The sequence below is a fragment of the Callithrix jacchus genome, chromosome X (assembly GCF_049354715.1).
Source record: "Callithrix jacchus isolate 240 chromosome X, calJac240_pri, whole genome shotgun sequence".
Lineage (NCBI taxonomy): Eukaryota > Metazoa > Chordata > Mammalia > Primates > Cebidae > Callithrix > Callithrix jacchus.
Window position 1 is genome coordinate 149,475,663 of NC_133524.1, and position 20,599 is coordinate 149,496,261.

Consider the following 20,599-nt stretch of genomic DNA (forward strand, 5'->3'; position numbering starts at 1 on the left):
CACAGAGCCACTGCCCATGAGGTGCCCCCACTGAAGGCTCCAGGCTCTGCCCTGGCACACTGAAAAGGAAGCTGGGGGCATGTGGGGCTGGTACCCCGACTTCTGGGGGTTACTGGGATATAGAAGCTTGCTGGTCCTCCCCAGCAATGCCTCTGATGCCATCAGGGCACAAACTCCACTCCCCTGCCCCAGCAGGACTCCAGAAGAGGCCACACAGAGCCCCCTTGCAAATAGCCCCAGCTCACCTGTCTCCCTCCCTGTCCTCCCCCGGCTGTGGTAGGGCTGGTGATGTCTGCCATCACTGTGATCATCCTGGTCCTCTACTTTGTGATCGAGACGTTTGTTGTGGAGGGCCGGACGTGGCTGGCGGAGTGCACGCCGGTCTATGTGCAGTACTTTGTGAAGTTCTTCATCATCGGTGTCACTGTGCTGGTCGTGGCTGTCCCAGAGGGCCTGCCTCTTGCTGTCACCATCTCCTTAGCTTACTCTGTCAAGGTAATCATAAAACTTACAGTTGATACCATTTACAGAAGCGGAAACTTGGGTAGGAAGCCATTAGCCACCTCGGCCACAGTATAAACTGGGGGAAGTTTGGGATGGCTCAAGGGAGGTGCCGGGCAGGGACCCAGTGGGAAGCTTTCCTGATCTGTCAGCTCAGGTTCCTAGGCACGAGATGTGCCAGAAAGCAGGTGGTGGGGTTCCCCAAGGGGTCAGCATCTGCAGAATGTGGGCAAGGGGATGGAGGCGGGGGTCAGGAGAGGGCCCAGGACAACAGGAGGCAGTGGGAGGAGGGTGGGGAAGCCAGGAGTGGGGTGCTAAGGTGGGAGAGCAGTAGGGGTGGTGGGTAGCTGAAAGGGGGCTCAGGCAGGGGAGGCCCTGGGTGCGCATCCCGTTCCCACCATTGGATGAGGTTGCTGATGCCTTAGAGCCTTGCTGTTGGTTCAGGACTGACCAAGATCCACAGTGGAGCTGGCTGAGCAGAACAGAGTCACGTGATGTTTGTGTTGACATCTCTCACTCCCCAACCCCAACAAGCACCTGGGCCAAATGACCCCACCCCCACCCTTTGCAGAAAATGATGAAAGACAACAACCTGGTGCGCCACCTGGATGCCTGTGAGACCATGGGTAATGCCACAGCCATCTGTTCTGACAAGACGGGCACGCTCACCACCAACCGCATGACCGTGGTCCAGTCCTATCTAGGGGACACCCACTACAAAGAGATTCCGGCCCCCAGCGCCCTGACCCCTAAGATCCTTGACCTCTTGGTCCATGCCATCTCCATCAACAGTGCCTATACCACCAAAATACTAGTGAGCTGGGGCAGGGGCAGGTGGGCAGGGCAGGGGCGGGAGCAGGGGAGGGCCCAGCCAGGGTGTCGGGGGAGCCATTGTGAGGCACTCATTAGGCCCCCGTTGAGAACTTTTGCTTAGAGCCAGAGTGGTCTCTGGGGTGCCTCTAACCCTCCTGTCCATCCTCACAGGTGGCTCTGGCTGTTGGGCAGGGCCTGCCAATTCTAAAAGGTCCTTCCAAGCCCAGTGAATGCTGGGAAACTGCCTTAGCTAAGGCATGACCCTTGCAGTCCTCTAGGGAGACCTACCTCTGCTCCCTGCCTCCCACACCCTGACAATGTGCTGACCACACAGGGGCAGAGCTGGAGCCCCAGGGACGACACGGAGGGAGGTCTCAGGTCCCCGGTGCCATGCTAGCCCTCCTCACCTTGCAGCCTCCTGAGAAGGAAGGCGCCCTCCCACGCCAGGTGGGCAACAAGACAGAGTGCGCCCTACTGGGCTTTGTCCTGGACCTGAAGCGGGACTTCCAGCCCGTGCGGGAGCAGATCCCGGAAGACAAACTTTACAAAGTGTACACCTTCAACTCAGTCCGCAAGTCCATGAGCACAGTCATCCGCATGCCTGACGGTGGCTTCCGCCTCTTCAGCAAGGGGGCCTCGGAGATCCTGCTGAAAAAGTGAGTGGGCAGCAGGGAGGCACCTGGCTATGCATGCAGTTTTCATTTCTATTGTGGTCAAAGAGGGCAAACATAAAATTCACCATTTCAACCACTTTGCAGTGGACAGTCAAACGCGCATTCACAATATCATGCAACCATCACCACAACCCACTTCCAGAACACTCCCGTCGCCCCAGAAAAAAACTCCATAGCCACAAGCAGCCTCTCTCCACACCCCTCCCCAGCCCCAGTGTCCATTCATCTGCTTCATGTCTCTACAGATTTGCCTTTCTGGACATTTCCTGTCAAGGAACTCCTAGTCTGTGTGGCCTTTTGTGTCTGGCTTATTCCCTAGTGTTAAGTTTTTAAGTTGCACCCAAGTAACAGATTTCCTCTTTTTTTTTTTTGCTCAAGCCATCCTCCCACCTCAGTCTACCGAGTAGCTGGGATTATATGTGCACACCACCATGGGCAGCAAAATTTTAAGTGATTTGTACAGATAGGGCCTCATGATGTTGCCCAGGCTGGTCTTGAAGTCTTGGGCTCAAGCGGCCCGCCCGCCCCAGCATTGCAGGCATGAGCCGCCGCCCAGCCGTGACCTGCTTTCAGTTTAGGGTTAATGCCCCGTGGCAGGGTAGAGCACATTTGGTAGGTCCATTCATCTGTCTACCTGTCTGTGAGTTGTTTCCACCTTTTGGCTGTACCTGAATGTGTGAGCCCACGTTTTCCATTCTTTTGGATGGATGTCTAGGAGAGGAATGGCTGGGTCATGGAACCAGCAAACTGTTTTCCACAGGGGCAGAACCACTTCACATTCCTACTGCTGACACATGAGGTTCCCACCTTCTCCCCATCTTCAACAGCACTTATTTTCTGGTGTGACAATGCTGGTGGGGCCATCCTCGTGGCCTTGAGGAGGTATCTGTTTCCATGATGACTAATGATGCTGAGCCTCTTCATGCATTCTGGATCCTAGATCTTTATCAGCTACGCAATTTCTACGCATTCTGTCTCAGATGCACAAATGTTTTACCTTGTGATGAAGCCCAGTTGCTCTGTTTTCTTGTTGTTGCTTACATGGGGTTTCTTTTAGACATGATGAAAACTTTCTGAAATTGGAGACGTGAACTCTCTACTTTAAAGGGCTGGACTGCATGGTGTGTGAATTCTAGCCCAACAAAGGTGTCAGAACCAAGGGAGGGAGAGTGCACAGCTTCACTCCAGCTGCTCTGACTTCCCCACACTCTTGGCCTTGGCCTCTCTGTCCCCCACCCACCTGGCTCCTCATGGCTGTCCTCCCAGGCCTTTGGCGGGCACTTGGATTCACAGACAGACTGTCAATAAAAGGCCCAGCCCAGCTTCACTCTGCTGGATGTGTGTACGTGAGCAAGTTACTGCCCCTTACTCCCATGCCTCAGTCTCCCCTGTGGCATAGAGATCACAGGATACTTATCTCTGGGAAGGGGTGTGAGAATTCCATGGGTGAATCCACATCCATAGGAGGCCCTCCATCCACACAGCTTCTGTTACATCATTTCCTTGGTCACCAGCGTTCCATGCAGTGGCAGCACTTGGTACTCAGAGCCCCACTGGCTTCTTCCACCGTGCCCACCTCTGTAGTCCTTGGCTCCTTTGCTCCCTCCTCTCCGCACCTGAATCCTCCCAGTCCTGTCCCTTTTGAGAAGCTCCTGGAGTCATGAGCACTCTAATGAGACTGCGGCTGTCTGGACTTGGTGATAGCGATTGTCCACTGAGTTCAGTTTTTGCCCATGGTCCATGCCCTTGCCCCATGGAGTCTGTGGCGGTGCTACCATGAGCCACGTGCTCCTACCCACTTCCCGTCTCTCAGCCTGCAGCAGTTCATGAGTATCTGGGGGCTTCAAGTGGCCGAAATGGAATCTGCCCCAGTTCTGGAGGCCAGAAGTTCAAAAGCAGTGTGTGGGCAGGGCTGCAGCACCTCCAGAGTACCTTGGGGAGAGTGTGTCCTGCCTCCTCCAGCTTCCAGTAGTGACCACCAGTCCTCATGTTCCGCAGCTTCCAGCTGCCCCTCTCTAGTCTCTGCGTGCGGCCACAAGGCCTTCTCCCTGTGTGTCTGTGTTCCCACATGGAGCTCTCCTCTCGATAGGACCCACTCCTGGGCTAAGCCCCGAATCCACTGTTTCCTGTTGTTCTCTCCCCGCCTCCACCTTGTCTCTGCCCACCCCCTGCCTAGGTGCACCAACATCTTAAACAGCAATGGTGAACTCCGCAGCTTTCGGCCTCGGGACCGAGACGACATAGTGAGGAAGATCATCGAGCCGATGGCTTGTGACGGTCTCCGCACCATCTGCATCGCGTACCGGGACTTCCCTGAAGGCCAGGAACCTGACTGGGACAATGAGAACGAGGTTGTGAGTGACCTCACCTGCATAGCTGTCGTGGGCATTGAGGACCCTGTGCGGCCCGAGGTAGCCACCGCCTTCTCTGTGAGCTGCCCTGGTAACTGTGCCCTCTGCCCGAGCTTGTCCGGACTGGTAGGGGCGGCCTTTCTTCACACATAGCCGCTGTGGTCCCTCTGCAGTACACTTGCACCCCGTCCTGGGTGCTCTCACCGTGGCATCCGCACAGGTCCTGGGTAGTCCAGCTCAGGCTCTACCTTCTTCCAGCTGAGAGGGTGGCAGTGGCAGAGAAACCCTCAACATTTGGGATCTGTCCCCCCCAGGATGAATGAACTGGAGGTAGAACTGAAGCCTGAGGGACACAGGTTTGAGGGACAGGATGGGCATTTACTACTTGAGGATTTGGCTGGGGCCACTTGAAGGGCAGGACATCCCATAAAGAGCTCACAGCAAAGGTCCCAGAAGCATATCTCCATATGAACGATGCCACCAGGGAGTGCAGACAAGGGCGGCCTCAAGGGTCCCGTGGCAGATGCAAGAGCAGAGTGAAGGCGCACAGGTCAGGCTGGCCATGGGTTTGATGCTAGGAAGTCACTTTGCTGTTGAAAGATGGCAGAACCTGGAGAGCATGGAGGATAGCAGGCCCTGGAGGGAGAGTGCGAGGCGTGGAGGTACCCATCTGTCTCCCCAGGGAGAAGCAGGGCCACTTTAATCCTGCTGATTAGCCTGAGACCTTGTATTTTAGGAGCCACCCTGCGGCATGCAGGTGCAACCCCGGAGGAGAAACTTCTGGACGCTCCTTCGGGAGACAGGGATTCATGTATTGGATCACATAGCAAAGACATGGGTACTGTCAACAGAGCAGCCTTGCGTCCCAATAACATGGTCACAACGTCTGGAGAGGGAGCACCTTGAGCCTGCCCTGGTGGAAATGGGTGGTAGCAGAGGATAGGGACAGAAGTCCAGCCAAGGAAATGGGCCCTGCAAAGGCAGGCAGGGGCATGAGTCCCGGGCCCCACTGGGCCTGGGAGAGCAAAAGGAGAGGGTACCGATGAGGTGAAGCAAGGCCACAGCTGGGGAAAGGCTGAGAGGCCTCTCCCTTCAGGAGCCATCAAGTGCATCTCTTGGACCAGGGAGAAACTGAGGCACAGAGCAGAAGAGGGAGTCTTGCCAGAGGGGCCTGAGGGCTTCAGAGTGGTTGAAAGAGAGAGTCCGCGTGGCAGACCACAGCGACAGGGCCAGGCTGAGGACACCAGGAAGACCCCCACAAAGACTGACCAACCCAGTGGTGGCTGAGGAGGGTGCACAGAGGGCCCAGCAAAGTCCTGGGTGCCCACAACAGGAAGGAGGGCACAAGGGCATCACTGAAACCTGCCAGGGTGCTGGGAGTTGAGGCAGGTCTGCAGCCAGAAGAGGGCCACAGGAAGCGTGCCGCTGGGGAGGTAATGAATCCGGAGCTGGGCCAGCTGGGGGCACTGGCAACTTCTCCAGACACCTGGCTGGCTACGTGCTGTGGGGCCTTGGGGAGAAGACGGGTAGCAGGGCTGAGCAAGTGAGGAAGGACAGCTTGGCCTGGCCCTTTGGGGCCATGGGGAAGGAACAGGGCCACACACATCTGGCCTGAGGAGGCACCAGGCCTGGGTTCACAGCTGCAGGTTTTCAGGCTCGTCACAGACACTTGGTGGCAGCAGAGGGGTGGCTTCCAGATGGTTCAGGACAGCAATTCACTCGCCCATTTGAGCGTTGTCTTCTGTGGCTCATGATATTAGGCAGCACCCCAAGAGCATCAGAGAGTAGAAAGTGTCCTCAAGGCTGGCAGCAAGGGACACACCTCAGGCTCGTCCTGAAGCAGGGCCCCAGCTCTCACAGCAGAGATCACAGCCCCCTGCCCATGGCCTGTGTGTCTATCCCACCTGCCCCAGGCTTCCTCAGCCTGTGGGCTTGGCCACACCTGGGACACCCGCCCACTCTCAGGCTCTCTCCTCCTCCGGCTCAGCGACTGTCCCCCCAGGGCTTCTGCACTCACCCAGTGGAGTTCATAAGGCGCACTGCCTAGGCCTGACCTCCTCATTCAGGTTCCCAAACTCTGAACCTGGTGGGTTTATCGGGACCTAATCCCATCGTAAACTGAGGAGCATCTGCGTTTGAAAACTGAAATGTGTGCTACACAACCAAGGCCACATTTGGCTTCCCCTGGGGTGGAGTGAGATACATTATCCTACAAAGCCTACAACTCTAGGAAAAACACTAACTCCTGAGAAAAATGTCTTAGGTTTTATACTGTTTAAAAAAAAAAAAAAAAAAAGGCTACAGAGGCAAGGGAGGAAGGAGTCCAGGTGAGAGCCCTGGAGGTGGCTGAGAGTGAGAGGCCCCTTCTCCTTCTTCTTTAGGGCGAACACGGCCCCTGCCAGCGTGTCCATAACCCAGGCTAACCCCAGATCAGCAGCTCTGGGTCTGTTTTCCAGCTGGAAAATGAGGTTGACCCAGGTGACTCTTACAGATGTGAATCTGATGGTGCCCTAGGGCCTGGGTCTGTGTCGTCACTGGTCCCCAGGGCCTGGCATGGTGAAGGAGGGAAGCACCCACTCATCGTAGTTTGGCTGGGGCAAGACAGCCCCACCACCCTCTGGGCCTGCATGGGGACCCATGGTTTGGCTTTCCTGTTACCTCTGCCGGACCTTGAGCTGCCTGCAGATCTGATAGAGCAAGGGCTACTGGCTCGACACAAAAGATGTCTTGCCTCGATGGCCCCACCACCTCTCTTGTCTCTTCCAGGTCCCTGAAGCTATCCGAAAATGCCAGCGTGCTGGTATCACAGTTCGCATGGTGACTGGGGACAACATCAACACGGCCCGGGCCATTGCGGCCAAATGTGGCATCATCCAGCCCGGGGAGGACTTCCTGTGCCTGGAAGGGAAAGAATTCAACCGGCGGATCCGCAACGAGAAAGGCGAGGTAGCACCCGCTGTCTACCGCCCCCACTCCTCCTCCCTGCCCCACGTGCCTGCCCTAGCTCTGCAGCATCCTGTGCTTCCCCTCCCCAGATAGAACAGGAGCGGCTGGACAAGGTGTGGCCCAAGCTGAGGGTGCTGGCCCGGTCATCTCCCACCGACAAACACACTCTGGTCAAAGGTAGCCAAGCTCCCACACCTTCCCGGGGTAGTCGGCCTGAGGTTGTCTGCTCCCTGAAGCCAAAAGTCAGGTTCCCAAACAGGTCCCCAGGGCCTGCCTAAGAAGCTGGATCCATTTGTCCCATTAGCTCAGAGCAGCAGGGCTGGGGCCCATGAGGGAACGGGGGTTCAGGGAGGGCCAGTGACTCACTCCAAGTCACATAGCCTTTCTCTAGAAGCAATGGGTCTAGAGCCAGGGACCAGGGATCACGTCCCCAGGCCTTAACCAGTCAGCCCCCAATCCCCATCCTCCCACCCTGGCCCTGTCACTCAGTGAGACCTGGTTGCTTATCTGGGGATAGGAAATGGTCCTGGTGATAGGGAGCAGAGATAATTGGGACAGTCAGCACATGTGCAATCCCAAAGGGTTTTCACAGCCAACCTGCCCCCATAGATCCCTGGGCAGGGCTTCACAGGGATGTGTTGACAGATGGGCCCAGCCCTGCCCTGCCCTGATCTGTCTTCCAGGGATTATCGACAGCACCAGTGGCGAGCAGCGGCAGGTGGTGGCTGTGACTGGGGATGGCACCAACGATGGGCCGGCCCTCAAGAAGGCGGACGTGGGCTTTGCCATGGTAAACCACCCGGTTGCCATCCCAACTCACCACAGCAGATGGGGCCTGTGTGTGTCCCATGGACTTTAGCTTTATACCAGGAAGTAGGAGCCAGTGTTGGGGCAGGTTATAGAGTGACCGAAGGTTCTTTCTCTCACATCCGGGCCACTTGGGCCTGTGTGGGCTCTGCCAGTCAGAGAACACGTGTTTAAAGGCATCTATTGTGATGCCCAAGGTGATAGTGGGACCTAGACGAGATATACTGTGGAGAGGAAGGGGAGTGGGGGTGGGGGCTCGCCACTGATGGAGTTGCCCACCCCCAGTCCTCTCTAAAATGGACACTCAGCCCCAGATGAGGTGAGCAGGGTCTCCAAATGTACTCTTCCTCTGTACTTCCTTCCTGTTGCTCACCCACTGAGCAGGGTGGCCCTGCAGACGCCACCCACATGGCCTTTTTCGGAAGGCCACCTGGGGAACCCAGCCCAGTCCTTCCTGGCACCTGTAGCCCAGAGGGGAGCTCCAGCGCAAACTTCACGAAATAGCGGCTCTCACGGGCCAGAGTTGGGGCAGGGGAGAGGGCTGAGCAGCTTTTTCCAGCGTGCCTCACACAGCAAGCCTCTCTGGAGTGCTAAGAATAGACCAGGCTGGTTTGTGGCCACGTGGCAGCAGCTGGCCTTTATGTGTAAAGCCATGTTGATGCCATGTCATCAGTACCCTCTGTGTTTATGAGGAAAGCCCCCCTCACCATGACATGTGACAATTTACTGGGTGTAGTATAAGAATGTGTGAGATAAAAATCAGTCCTGTTCTTGGCTTTGCAGGGGAGGGGTGGGATGTTATTCAGAAGGGAAGGGCAGGGAGCCAGCCCAGGTGGGCCAGGTGATCTGGGGGGCTGTGGAAAGGAACCCCCAAATACTCTGTGTGTGTGAGTGTGTGTGTCACCCGTCAGGGCATCGCGGGGACCGATGTGGCCAAGGAGGCGTCCGACATCATCCTGACAGATGACAACTTCACCAGCATCGTCAAGGCCGTCATGTGGGGCCGCAACGTCTACGACAGCATCTCCAAGTTCCTGCAGTTCCAACTGACAGTCAACGTGGTGGCCGTGATCGTGGCCTTCACAGGTGCATGCATTACTCAGGTAGGCACTGAGGGCTACGGTGCCCCGGCTGGGACACCTGGGCTCAGGCCTGAGGGCCACATTATAAGACTGAGGGTTTTGTTTTCTTTGCTGCAGATTATTTTAATTGAGATCAAATTCACATGCCAAAAATTCACCATTTTTGAGTACACAATTCAACACTTGAATTTAGAGGACATTTACCATTGCCTCTATCTAGCTCCAGGAGATTGTCGTCATCTTAAAAAGAAGCCCTGTGCTCTTGAGCAGTCACTCCCCATTGCCCCCCAAACATCCCAGCCCTCCGCCACCACTCACGGGCTTCCTGGGTCTATGGATTTGCCTGTTCCAGACTTTTCATTCCAATGGGATCAGATATTGTGTGGCCTCATGTCTGGCCATCAGGACATGATTCCCACTCGTTAGCGCTTGTGAGCGGCGCTGCCGGGAACATCTGTGTATGAGTTTCTGTGTGTCCCATGGGAATGCTTTTTTTCTCAATAGTCTCATTTTCCTCATGGGTGAATGTCTAGATTTTCTTCGCTGCCCCCCCCGTTAGAAAGGGGGTACAAAAAAATACCCGTTGGTTGCTGACAGGGATTTGAAATGCCTGCTGATCAACTTGGTCTTTTCAAATATTTTTTTTAACCAAGACAAAAATCACATAACAAACTTCACCAGAACCATTTTAACCTTTTGAAAGTCTGTAACTCACAGGTTTATCTCCCTCTGCAATGTCACAACCGTCGCCACGGTCTTCCCAGAACACTCTCTTCACCCCAAAATGATATCCTGTCCCCATGACCAGTCACTCTCTACTCCCCGTCCCCCAGCCCCTGACACCCACTCATCTGCTTTCTCTCTCTGTGGATTTGTCAGTTCTGGAAGTTTCCTATGAATGGAATCAGACAGTACGTGGCCTTATGTGTCTGGCTTCTGTGAGGCTGATTTTTAACCAACAACTCAGAGGAGCTGAGAAGAAAGGTCCAGCTCAGAGTTTCTGCCTCCTCCTCCTCCTGGGGTGCAGGAGACAAGGAGAGCAGCCCTCACTCTGTTGCCCCAGATGGCAGAACCCATCGTCAGGCTGTTTTGTGGTCTGGGGTTTTTCACCTCCTGCGAGGGATTTGGAGCACACCTTCTAGATCACTGCCACCAGGTGAGAGAAGGGAGGTGGGCGTGTGACAGCCCAGAGAAAACGCCCCGCTAGCCTAAAGGAGATATCTGTTTTCATGGGTTTGAAATCCCAGTGATGTGGACCCCACGAGGAGTGTTCCCCGAGGCGTGACTGGGTTTCCACCCCCGGCCTTCCCGGGTGGGAGGCCCACGGAAAGGTGAATGCCTCCTCTCCGTAGGACTCTCCTCTCAAAGCCGTGCAGATGTTGTGGGTGAACTTGATCATGGATACCTTTGCCTCTCTGGCCCTGGCGACGGAGCCTCCCACAGAGTCACTGCTGCTGCGAAAGCCATATGGCCGAGACAAGCCCCTCATCTCCCGCACCATGATGAAGAATATCCTGGGCCACGCTGTGTACCAGCTCGCCATCATCTTCACCCTGCTCTTTGTCGGTAGGCTGGCCAGGGGCACGCAGGACACCCTCGGGACACTGTTGCCAGAACCTCGGGCTCAGATTCTGTCCGGTATCCCTCCACCTGTGTCCCTGGGCAGCACCCAGGGAAAGGAGCAGATGGGCCAGGCCAGCAACGCTCCAGTAAGGCCTGCTGGGAGCCTGCAGCTCTTTCTTAGCCTCTCCTCCCAGGCCCCTGAGCAGCTGAGAAACAGTTTGTGTCTTGACATCCTGCTCCCAGCCTCTACCTAGCCCCAGAGTGGCCATGATAACCCTAGGAACAGAACATCCCACAGTTACCCCTTGACGATTGCTCCCACGGAGTGACAGGGGTGCTGTGCTGGAAGCTGTGGGACAAGGGGGACTATCAGAGATAGAGGGAGGAGGAGGGCATCTGAGGAAAGCCAGAATTAGGAAGCATCCCTTCTTAGCCTCTTCCTTCTGCCCTCAGGCTCAGGGACAGCACCCCTGGGTCTGTCCCTGGCCTGATAGGGTCTCAGGACTCTGGTCTGTTGAGCCTGTGGTCTGGCTGCCTTGTCTGTGGCCTTGTCTGTGAGCTGGAATTGGCCATCCTCTGGGAAAAGAGACCCCTCTCGGCAGCTACACACTGTGGTCTCGCTCCTGAGTGATGCGTCATGCACTGAGATTGCTGTGCCTGAGTGGGGAATGTTGCCCGGTACCCATGGGGGCTGCTCCCTCATGCACGTGCCCCTACCTTCCAGGAGAGCTCTTCTTCGACATCGACAGCGGAAGGAACGCGCCCCTGCACTCACCCCCCTCAGAGCACTATACCATCATCTTCAACACCTTCGTCATGATGCAGCTGTTCAATGAGATCAACGCCCGCAAGATCCACGGCGAGAGGAACGTCTTCGATGGCATCTTCAGCAACCCCATCTTCTGCACCATCGTCCTGGGCACTTTCGGGATCCAGGTGGGGCCCCGCATCTGCCCTAGTGCTGGCCTCCCCACCTCCACTCCCAGAAGAAGCCCCACCCCATCTGGCTTTCCTGTAGCCCCCGGGCCTATCACTGGCCTTGCCCTGGGTTAGCCCACTGGTTTCCAAAAGGGTTTCATGAGCCTTCATCAGAACTAACTTTTCTCACAGGTGCCCCCTCTAGGTCTGCCATTCCCATTCCTGGTACTTAATTCCTTGGCACAAGGCTGCCATAGCTCCAGAAGGTTGTTTTGCAGATGCCCTCTGTGATCAGTGCTGCCATACTAACCTCTGCTTCCCACAGGGCTGTGGACAGGCTGGTCAGCCCCACTGTCTATTTGTAGAAAAACTGAGGTATAGTAAGGCCAATAGGTCAGGAGACAGTTGCCATTGAAAGACAGTTTATGACTCACAGATCCCTAGAGGAGGGGACATGGCACACAACAGGCGCCCACATGGTAGAGCGCCAGGCAGGAGCCAGGGTGTGGGAGCTGTGGACAAGAGCCTGTGCTGTGGTTCCTTCGGGGAGGAGTGGGTGAGGCAGTATGGCTGGTTGTGTCATTGCAGCAGTTCTAGGGCATAGGGGCACTCCCAGTTGTCTGGTACCTGGCTCGGACTGTGAGGGTCCAACAAGGGACAGGGTGTTTGCATCTGGAAAGCTTGCTCCTGAGAATTGGATGCCTCCCAAGGAGGCAGGAGGCCAAGGCAGGGTGACCAGCAGGTTCTAGGGTCCTCCAGAATGAGGCATGTCTGGTGTGCCCGCAGGCCTGGTGTCACAGCCTCTGGTTCGCACCCGGGGTGGTGGGGCCACACGCTGCTCCGTCACAATACCCCTGGCCTTGTGGTCCTCTCGCAGGGAGCAGCCTGTGTGCCTGGGGGAGCTGACCAGGGTGGCTGGGCCTTCAAGGCACTGGAGGACAAGGGTGGCTGGAGCTGCGGCTGGACCTGCCTCTCTCTCACCTGCCCTTTGTAGATTGTTATCGTCCAGTTCGGCGGGAAGCCCTTCAGCTGCTCCCCGCTGTCCACGGAACAGTGGCTCTGGTGCCTGTTTGTTGGTGTTGGGGAGCTGGTCTGGGGACAGGTGAGTGACAGCCCTGCCCCTCATTCCAGACTGCCCTACAGAGAGCTTCTGTGATGGCCCCACTGCCCTAACCCTGCTCCAGAGCCTTGGGGTCCACACCCCAGGAAGCATACTGTGTCCTCAGGCCTCTGACACACCAGGACCCAGGGACAGGCCACAAGGGATGGTGTCAGCAAAAGAATGCAAAGGAACATGGCCGGGATGTGACATGGCCCAGGAAAACTGCCCATAGCTCCACTTTCCATGATAAGAGTCAAAAATTATCCCTTCAAACTGGGTGGGTAGCTTGGGTAATCCCTACATATTTTAAATCAATCAAACACCACACTGGTCAGTAAGCCATGGGGTGGAGACAAAGTCTGAAAAGAAAGTCTCGCGAGAAACGAGGAAATCTTTTGGTCTGCGGGAAAGGATGGCGAGCCCCACATCCAGCTCTGGGAGCTGCAGCTGAAGCGCACACTAGGAGTTTCTGGGATCCCACAGTCAGATCAGGAAGAAACAGCCATAGACTGGGAGCCTTGGACAACGGACACTTACTTTCTCAAAGTCCTGGAGGCTGGGCATCTGAGACCAGGGAGCCAGCGGGCCGGTTCCTGGTGACGGCTCCTTCCTGGCTTGCGGACAGCCGCCTCCTCAATCTGTGCTCACGTGGTGGAGAGACGGAGCAGGGCCTCGATAACTTCCTTACTCCAAATCCAGCCACACTGGGCCCTAGGACTTCAACACATGAACTGGGGAGCATATTCCGGCTTTTGTTTCTTTTTTTTTTGAGACAGGGTCTTGTTCTATTGCCCAGGGTGGAGTACAGTGGTACAATCTCAGCTACTGTAGCCTCAAACTCCCAGGCCCAAGTGACCCTCCTATCTCAGCCTCCCACATGCCACCACAAAATACAAAAATTAGCCTCCCACATTCCAACACACCAGACTAATTTTAGTATTTTTTGTTGAGACAAGGTTTTGCCACGTTGCCCTTGAACTCCTGACCTCAAGTCATCTGCCCACCTCAGCCTCCCAAAGTGCTGGGATTATAGGCGGAAGCCACCATGCTCGGCCTGGCTTTTGATTTTGATCTGCTGGTTCTCTGTTATGACCACAGGGGCTGCTGCATTAGCGTCCTCAGGGACAGTCCACCCAATTCTTCTGCCTCATTTAAGAATTCTCCTTTTCCTCTGCTACTGCACCTCGAATCTGGTCTCTCCATGGACTTTAACCACAGCCCAAGGGGGTGCCAGGCCCTCTCCTTGAGCTCCATTTTGCCCCAGGAACATGGCACCAGCCTGTAGCTCAGTCTCTCAGGGTTACCAGCTTGTCTTTTTCATTTTCAACCTTGTTCAATTACAAAGATAAAGCATCTTCAAGTGAAAAACTAATAGAAGGGAATGTGTGTGAACCAGTCCTCAAGTTCCCCGCCTGGCCATGTTCAAGAAGGACACACAAGATAGACAGGACGTCTTATTCTAGAACTCTGCAGCTTCCGCCGTGTCCTTCTAGACTGTTCCCCCCACTTCCCAGTGGCCTGCAATATGCAAAGCTACTGGGAAATGGCCCTCTCTTCACTCCTGCCTGTCACTTCCCAACTTCCCCCGATGCACAGGTCTTCTCTAGGCTGGTCTTCCCCCAGGAGATGCCCTTTCCAGGAGAGACTAGGTCAGAGCTCCAGGTGCGTCTCCCAGCAACGGTGTGGAGCAACATGCAGGGAGTATTGTCAACCAAGGCAGCTCACCCAGCCCTGGTGTCCGCAGCTTTTCTTGGGGTGCTTCACAGAGCCATGCTGTGCTCACGTGGCTGACCTCCATCTCCAGCCTTCCGGAGGCCCGGCTGTTAGTATAGAGTACGGGCATGGCCCCCAGCCACCGGCCCCGGTAAACCACACTGCTTTCAGGCAGGATGTTCCAGGGGCTTAGCGATCTCTCCCAGGAACCCTTACTGCACAGCGTTCCACTCCTGGGCCCTTTGGCTGAATGGGACTCCATGGAGGAGGGGTGGGCCCAGAGCTCCACATACTCCTGAAAACGCACCTCAGCCCCCGGGGAACACTACGCCAGTTCCCCAGGGGCTGCCAGTTCCTGGGGGCAGAGATGGGGGCTGCTCTATCTTTACTCCCCTTGCTTAATCACAAAAATCAAATGACATCCTTTAGAGGAAGGAGGCTGGTGTCTCCCTCTGCAGAGGGGACCTTGATGCCAGGCAGATGCAGCTCAGTCTGGCTCTCACAGCCATCTCCCTGTGGCTCCCCCAGGTCATTGCCACCATCCCCACCAGCCAGCTCAAGTGCCTGAAGGAAGCTGGGCATGGACCGGGGAAGGATGAGATGACAGACGAGGAGCTAGCCGAAGGCGAGGAAGAGATTGACCACGCCGAGCGGGAGCTCCGCAGGGGCCAGATCCTCTGGTTCCGGGGCCTGAACCGGATTCAGACCCAGGTAAGCCCCACCTCGCTCTTGCCCAGGTGCTTCCATCCTGAGATGGTAGAGGCAAGTTGGCAGCAGCAGCCGAGAGCCGGCTGTCCGAACCCAACACCCACAGGGAAACGCAGCTGCTGGTGTCCCCTTTGCCATTCCAGGATGTGCCCACTGATGGCTGTGGCACTGAGGTCGCCTCTCACTGACACCTCCTTCAGAGCCCAGGTGTCCCCTGTAGCTAAAGGTGTGTGTGGGTAACTAACGGCTCTCTCAGAGGCACGGGCCAGCGCTATCCTCATCACTGCAGGAGCTCCCTTTACTTGGGGGGAACTGCCCCAGATCACAAGCAAGTGACATTCTCGGGAAGACAGGCCCATTTCACACAGCCACCAGCAAGCTCAAGGTTGACTGGATGGCACCATCAATGCAATGGGGAGGCTTCATTTGGGATGTGGACTCTGGCCACCTAGTTGGTCCTTTCTGTTCTTCCAAATCAACAACTGTTAGGGCTGGCCAAGACAAGGGCCGTCAGCTGTGTTCCCCCCTGAAGTCAGGCACTTGCCAGAGCCACCCTACTCCCTGGTTCCCATCTCCTCCCAGCCAACCTCCTGCCAGAACTCTCTTGTGATCCCACTGCAGCCCGGCCTCTGCCCACCACTCCCCAGAAACGGCGCGCGCCTAGGTCTGCAAGGCTCCCCTCCAGCTCCTGAGGTCGGGCTATCCCTGCATCGCTCCTGCCTGCTGTGGGCACTGCCTGGAGACTTGCTGTCCTCACCCGCCTGGCACCCCCACCTCCTGCTCAGCCCTTGCCCCACCCTGCTGTGGCCCTTGAGCGCTGAAAGTCCTGGCCGGGGAGGAAGGAAGAGCCTCGCCCTCTCCCACGGCAGCCCCTGCAGCCTCTCCTTCACGGCCTGCCCTTCCCCCAGCAGCCTGCAGAGGGCCACCCAGCATGCGTCACAGTCCACCTCCTCCTGCAAGGCCTGGGCCACCGTCTCTCAGGTCACAGCCATCGCTCCCTGCCCCTCCAGCCTCTGTCCTGGACCCCCAGTCCCACTGCCCCTGACATGGAGCGACTGACTGCTGCTCCTCCCTGGGGTCCTGCGCACTTGGCCGTGCAGCCAGGGTTCGCCTAAGCCACCAGCCCCAGGTAAAGCGGGAACATCTGGTTGGGCCTGAGGCCACACCTTTTCCCAGGGTCTGTCACACCTCACCAAGGGCTTGTCCCAAAGAATCATCCATGCAATTTGCCCAAGACTGTTCTTGGTGCCCTGGGTCCCACTCCTTCCCAGTGGTATCAAGGGCCCAGCCTCAGGGCAGCCCCACCCCCAGGCCGCAGCCTCCCTTGCTTGCCTTGGCTCCACCCTGCAGTGCGACTGGTGGAGCCTCTCTCCATTGTTCTAGGGATGAAGTCCAGGCTCCTGACCATGCCTTCAAGCCCCTGCCTCTCAGTGTCAACCCATCCTCCTGCACCCCTGCACCCCTGGCTGCCTTTCCAAACATGCCCTGCCCGCCTGTGCACTGCATCTCCCCAACTCCCGTGTGCCTCCTGGGGCCCACATGCTTACAAAGCCCTCTCTGACTCCACTCCCACCACGGGCCACCTGTGCTGCCAGCCCAGGGCACTAGAGTTCCTGCCGTACTTTCCAGAGCTACAGAGTCCCCAGGCCTACCCCAGAGACCACAATCATGCAGGGCTAGGTCGGGGCACAGGAGAGCTTCACATTTAAAGCTGAGAACTGGGAGGTGGGGCTGCCATCCGAGGCACCTCACACAGCGCAGCCTGGGAAACGTGTCTTAGGTCTGGACTCTGAGCACTGTTACCTACCCTCTGGCCTGGCCGGAACAAAGACAGCCTCGGTGAGGAAGGAGAGCTGGCTTTGTAGCCATATGGCCTGCATCTGCCTCCCAAGTGCAAGGGCTAATTGTACAAAGAGCCTTTTCTCGTTCCCCGAAATACATATTTCTGTGCTAAATTGAAAACACATCAAATGTTAGAAGCAGCACCCGTCCCCCGCAATGCCCTCCTGGCGGTTCAACTGTGCCTTCTACAGGACCATGCCTATGAGCCCCCTGGCTGCACCCAGTTGGGCTCTTATCTGTCACATCCCTGTTGTGCTACAGAGCCCAAAGCTGCCTAAGCCTGGGGTGGGGGGTGCAGAGAGCAGAACCTCGCCCCTCAGAGGCCCGCTTCACTTTTGTCAACGCAGCCAAAGGTGACTTTGTTTTTCCAGCAGCTGAGACAGCAGCCCTGCCCCGATCTGAAGTGTCAGGTGGCATCAGTGGTACCCTGGCCACCTGTGTCTCGTGTCCTCTGTATATGGGGGCCACTGCAACCTGGCTAGTAGAAGCAGGTCCCATCAGTTAGTCTTAGAGTTCCGGGCTGTTCCAATTGTCGGTGCCCAGACAGACACGGGCTGGTGATGCCCCTGCTTTGTCTCTGAGGAAACGGCGACCCCGGGAGCAGGACTCACTCCTTTCCCCTTGGCTCCTGACCCCCAAGGCTTTCACTTTGACTTTGTCACATGCAACTCACCATGTTTCTCAGGAATGCCAAACCAGTCAGTTCTTTTAGCCGACTATGAAAGAGCACCTGCTCTCTTTGATTCGAAATACGTGCTTGGAAAAAAATGGAGCTAAAGGAAAAGCCCATCAGGTTGTACATATGTCCGAAGCCGAGAAAAGCATTTCCTAGGCAGCTGGCCCCAGAGTTCTGCATTTTATGTCCCCAAACTTGTTCCCCAGATTTTGGAGGCTGGCACACGCTTTTATGTTGCTAAGTGAAGGCATTTTGTAAGCTGCTACCTGCTCGCACCACGGTTCCACACTAACACATCAACGCACCAGGTGGACAGGGTGCCTTCCAGAATAAAAGAGTCCTTCAAACCCACAACATGTAGCTGTTTGAAGCGCTCATGACTCGGTCTGTCTTTTTTGCACCCATTATAACCCAAAGAGAAGCTTCACCAGCGACTGAGCCTTGCTCCTGGCCCAGCTCTTGGGCTTCTGGGTATGGGGTGGTGGCCACTGTGGTATTGTCACTGGTGTGGCTCTCCCACTGGGACATCATCTGTAGCCTTTTGCGGCAGTGAGAGTCCTTTCCTGAATCTAGACAGGAGACCGCCCCAAGCCACCGCGACAGCATCACATCAACCATCCTCCTTCCGTGCACTGATACACTCAGTACGTGTTGCTCACAGTCGCAGACAGCTCCATGAGGTTCCCCTTGTCGCAAGCGAGCAAGTGGGATGTGCTGGCCAGAAGGGGACTGGGCAGGCTGAGAAGAAGGAGAAGCCCTTTCTGAAGCGCATCAAGGGTTGAAGTGGCGGACATCCTCATTTTGCTCAGTTACAAGGGGAGTCTGAATACTCAAGCTGCCTTCTTCCACGAAGCCCTGGCCCAGGTCAAGACACCTAGCTGAGCCTGGTGGCCACCACACAGCCACCGCAGGGCTTGGGCTGGAGCAGGTAGCTCACATCACCTCCAGCAAAATGGACACAAGTCCCATGCCAGCCAAGGGCAGGTCAGGAAATCCAAAGACAATGGGTCAAGGTCCTCCTGTGGGCCTCAGTTTCCCAAGCCTCGCTTCCCCTTCAACTTGTAGAAAGCTGAAAGAGTGGGGACAAAGCGAAGCCATGCCTGCCGGTCAGTGGGAAAATGCCCCCTCCTGCTAGGTCCCTTTAGCTACTGAGGTTTTGAGGGGGCACCCCGCCAAGTCATTGCAATGAGCCGCAGAAGTTGGCAGAGATGGGCAGGCAGAGAGAGCATGAGGCACAAACCCTCAGGGTTTAGAGGAAGCAGGGCAGGTTCTAATAGGAGCGTGTCCTGTCCCTCAGGCGTGTTGGGGTGGAAAAAAACATTGAGAACTACGAAGTGCTTCCTGACGAGTGGCTTGCAAGGGGCATTTCTGAGATGTTTGCTGTATGGCCCCGACTCGTGACCCCTTCCCTTCCAGATCTCATGGCCACTAAGCATCTGCTCAGCAATCCCTCTCTCAGTGGGTGGCACAGAGGCCAGCCTCGGTTGGGGCCCTGTCCAAACATCGCCAGCTCCCAGTGAGCGGGGTGACCCAGTGAGGCTTTGCTGTCGCCCTATGTGTCCTCCCCCCACAGTAGCCTGGACAACAGTGCAAGCCACACTTTATCTCATTTTCTCTCCCACAGATGGAGGTAGTGAGTACCTTCAAGAGAAGCGCTTCATTGCAGGGTGCTGTGCGCCGGCGGTCCTCGGTCCTCAGCCAGCTCCATGACGTAACCAATCTTTCTACCCCTACTCACGTAATTCTCTCTGCTGCCAATCCCGCCAGTGCTGCTGGGAGTGAGTCTTGACTTCCCTTTTCTCCCATAAATGGCATCTCTGGGGAAGAATAAGCCTCCCCAGCTCGGCCTCTTTCTTTTCCAGTCTTGCCTCCCGCTCACCGTGGCTTTTCTGTTCTTTCTTTACCGCGCTGTGCAGTCCTTCGAAGGCCATGTTCTTTTATGAAATGTAACCAACACACGGCCCTCCGGCCCTCCTGTTCTTTGCTTTGGTGTTTGGTTTGTGTTTAGTGCTCCTTGTGCCATTGGTTTTCCTTTCTTGAACCTGTCTGCCTTTGCCGACGGTTCTTCATGATCTTGGGCCGCTTCTGGAGGTGTCTGGGGTCAGGCCGGGGCCTCGCTTGGTATTCAGTGGTGCAGCGTCAGGGCAGCACGTGGGCTCAGGGCTGCCTTCCCAGGGCTGCAGGGGTGGCGGGTGCCTTTCCCGCATTGTTTGCCATGGAAGGATCCAGCCCACCTACCCAGGAACTGGAGCGGCCGCTTCCAGCATTCTCATTGAGTTGGTTTCCTAAGGATCCTGCTGTCACCCGTCCCCAGGTTGCTCAGTGGGAGCCAATTATTCCTGCAGAAGTGGCGCCTGCGCCGGCAGCATGCCCAGGTGTTCCCTAGCCTGATCCTTAACCCACACACTCTCCTCTCTTTCCTCTGAGAAACCGAGAGAAACCACTTCCCTTTGAGAGGTTGCCGTGAAAACTTCCCACCATGTTGGTCACATTTTAAAGAGAACCCAGGGGCTATCCATAATTGCTTACATCTTTTTGCAAAGAGAAAGGAAAGCCCACTCTACCGCTGAGCATACCCCCATGGTGAGACAGAATGCAGGGAACCCAGTGGGCTTAGCCAGGCACCCTGCTCTTTCCAACAAACTCAAGAGAGTTTACACACCAAGCAGTAAACTTTGGCGCGTGGGCCCAAAGCCTTGCCAGGATGGTTCTATGCTACCTCTTTCTTTTCCTTCTAGCAAGCCCCTGAAGCGCTCCCCTCTGCCAACATGAACACGCCACCCCTGCAGACCTTAACCACGCCTTCTTCCATCACAGACTCTTCCAGCTTGATTTCTTTTCTTCTCCTTTCTTTTCCTTTTCTTTTTTTTCTTTTTTTTTTTTTTTTTTTTAGGAACTGGTGA

General features: G+C 56.1%; 1 protein-coding gene across 20 annotated transcripts in view; it reads left to right on the forward strand.

Moving 5' to 3' along the window:
* Positions 1–20,599, forward strand: part of ATP2B3 (ATPase plasma membrane Ca2+ transporting 3) — a 59,700-nt gene that overhangs the window by 28,078 nt on the left and 11,023 nt on the right. For 3 of the 20 annotated variants that reach the window (XM_035288024.3, XM_035288025.3, XM_035288027.3), the window contains 13 exons: positions 281–495; positions 1,073–1,315; positions 1,729–1,970; positions 4,165–4,399; positions 7,106–7,285; positions 7,375–7,462; positions 7,969–8,075; positions 9,004–9,195; positions 10,527–10,740; positions 11,462–11,673; positions 12,650–12,757; positions 14,999–15,181; positions 19,321–19,474. In XM_035288024.3, coding sequence (XP_035143915.1) covers positions 281–495; positions 1,073–1,315; positions 1,729–1,970; positions 4,165–4,399; positions 7,106–7,285; positions 7,375–7,462; positions 7,969–8,075; positions 9,004–9,195; positions 10,527–10,740; positions 11,462–11,673; positions 12,650–12,757; positions 14,999–15,181; positions 19,321–19,474 — 2,373 coding nt within the window. Of the gene's footprint in view, positions 1–280; positions 496–1,072; positions 1,316–1,728; positions 1,971–4,164; positions 4,400–7,105; positions 7,286–7,374; positions 7,463–7,968; positions 8,076–9,003; positions 9,196–10,526; positions 10,741–11,461; positions 11,674–12,649; positions 12,758–14,998; positions 15,182–15,799; positions 18,048–19,320; positions 19,475–20,599 lie in introns of those variants that run through there. The other 17 variants (XM_035288014.3, XM_035288016.3, XM_078363619.1 and 14 more) reach the window with 7 other exon arrangements.